Here is a 2,500-nt window from a genome sequence, read left to right on the forward strand (position 1 = left end):
ATCGCAGATGGATTTCGTTCCTGTCAATTATTTTGACTTTTAATTCGTAAATGCTGTCTTGTTTGTTCAAGCGAAATATTGTGATACGTATCAAGAACATGTTTGTGGTTGTTGTAAAATCCTTTCTGCCATCTTTATTCTAATCTGAGGACTGCTAAACTCTAATGAGAGTCCATTTTCTACACTGACCAGCCAAATGGAGGTGAACTAAATCATTATCTCCAAGGGTGAAGCCTTCTGTCTTAGTTAAAAGAAAGAAAGAAAGAAAGTAGGAGAACATTTCCCAGTCATTTGTTTCATTAGAAATATTTTGATGAGGAACATGTGGGTCACATTTGTATAATACGCTCTCTGATATTAAGATGCATGGAGTGCAGCCATGTGCCGCGTGTGAGAGTAAATGAAGACGTGTTGCACGTGTCGCGCTGACAGCACAAGGGCAGGCGGACGGACGTGTGGTCTGGAGAATAAACGCACTCCGCTGATCAAACGTTCCGGTCAAAGAGCACAATTAGAATTGGATTTTTTATTTGGCGGTGAAAATTAGAGAGAGAGTGAGCGAGAGAGACAGTGATTTCCCAGTGATGTTAGCAGAGGATTGTGGGTAATGCAATTAGCGAGAAGAACGAACAAGACCGGTACGGGATTAATAAGATGCCGGAGAGCCACACAGCAAGGTTAAAGAGTGAGAGGAAAATTCATGAATAATTCATGAGCGTATTTGACTTTAACCAATCACAACTTTCTAACAGATTTCTACCAAAATTCATCAAATTTATATATCTATAACTACAGTGGTGTGGATATGGCGTCAAAATCTTGTTCGATTAAAAGCAAATGTTAAAATTATACAAATTTATTAAGTTTCCACACATAAATATCACCACGTTTCTAAAAGGCTAGACTTTGTGTTTGTTTTTGTTTTTGTTTTTTCTGACATGGCCTCACGTTTTGAAATTTATAATGATTCAGACATTTAAATTCACGTGAATGTGAAGTGACAAGTGTTAGGGGTTAAGGGGCGGAGTTAAGGGGCGGAGTTAAGGGGTGGGGTTAATTGTATGATTGCGTGAACTCCAACCACATCATTGCTATTTCTTTAAATTAACATGAGATCTCATTATTATTTTTTTTCTTGTTAAAATAACGTTTAATGTATGATGATCAGGATGGTGATTGGTGTCCATACATTAGTATGGATGGTTTATATGTAGTTTAAAAAAAAATTTAAACCAAAACACTGAAATGCAATTAGTTAAGACTAGCAAATGGAAAAAAAAAAAAAATTAAGCAATTCTGGATTATTTAAGTCACAGACGCTTAGTTGGTTCGTGATTGGACAAAGTCACCTGGCCTTCGTTAATTATTCATCAATTTCTTTATCTCAGAAAAAGAAAAGTTCTTCACATCATGTACAGCTTCTCTTATGAATGAGGTCTGTGTGTGTGTGTGTGTGTGTGTGTGTCTCAGATCTGCTCCCAGCTAAGTGAACGACTTGAGAAACAGCAGATGGCTAACAGAGGAGAGCTGGAGAAGATCCGGGTGAGTAACTCTTCACCATTTCATCCACTACATAAACACATCAAAACATATTTATTCATCCAAATACGTCTGATCGCCGTAGAGACGTAGCGCACTGACGCAACGCAGAATCTCACTGATGAGGAACTTTATTTCCGTAGCGTATCCGTGACTTTAAACTGTTCATGAAGGAGCCAGAATTTAAAAAGTGTGACCCTGAGTGGATCGGGGTGATTATTACTTACTTATTTAGAAGGAGTCCAGAACTTTCAGATGCTTTCCCATCAGAGGAACCAGGACTTCTTGGATCTTAGCCTCAGGAACCTTTTTGGTTCCTGCTCCAGATTTGGTACTGTTTTTTTTTTAAGGACCAGTGATTACAACTGGGGTTGGAGTTGACACACTAAATGGTGCAGATTTAACAAACATAAGCTTCATAAAATGACCAATCAGGAAACTATTTAGTTCCCGCTCCAGAGTTGCTACTTTTTTCTAAGGACCAGGGACTGTTGGGGGCGGAGCTTGTTATACTGAATGTTGCTGATTGGTCAAACATACTGTAAATTTTATAGAACAACCAATCAAGAAACTTTTTAGCTCCTGCTACAGAATCAGTACTTTATTTTTTTTTTTAATTTATTTTGGAAAAGATGCTTTTGAGTTTTAAGTTCCTGCTCCAGAGTCGATACTGTTTCTTGTGGACCGGAGACTATCGGGGGCGGAGCTTGCCATACTCAACGTTGCTGATTGGTCAAATATGAGTTTTATAGAATGACCAATCAGGAAACTATTTGGTTCCTGTTCCAGAGACCATAGGGATGGAGTTTGCTTTACTAATCACTGCTGATTAGTCAGACATGAGCTTTATAGGATGACCAATCAGGATCCTTTTTTGGTTCCTGCTCCAGATAAGGCTTCTTTTTTTTTTTTTTTGGGTGGACCAGTGAATTTAGGGCGCGACTCTTGCCGTGCTGAACGT

The 2,500-nt window shown here is 38.6% G+C and overlaps 1 protein-coding gene across 2 annotated transcripts in view; it reads left to right on the plus strand.

Annotated features, from left to right (window-relative positions):
* LOC113543986 (rab GTPase-activating protein 1) overlaps positions 1-2,500 on the plus strand; it is a 107,910-nt gene that overhangs the window by 101,920 nt on the left and 3,490 nt on the right. For both annotated transcript variants that reach the window (XM_053241148.1, XM_053241149.1), the window contains one exon: positions 1,471-1,542. In XM_053241148.1, the coding sequence (XP_053097123.1) occupies positions 1,471-1,542 (72 nt within the window). The remainder of the gene's footprint in view (positions 1-1,470; positions 1,543-2,500) is intronic.

Source organism: Pangasianodon hypophthalmus, chromosome 17 (assembly GCF_027358585.1).
Source record: "Pangasianodon hypophthalmus isolate fPanHyp1 chromosome 17, fPanHyp1.pri, whole genome shotgun sequence".
Classification (NCBI taxonomy): domain Eukaryota; kingdom Metazoa; phylum Chordata; class Actinopteri; order Siluriformes; family Pangasiidae; genus Pangasianodon; species Pangasianodon hypophthalmus.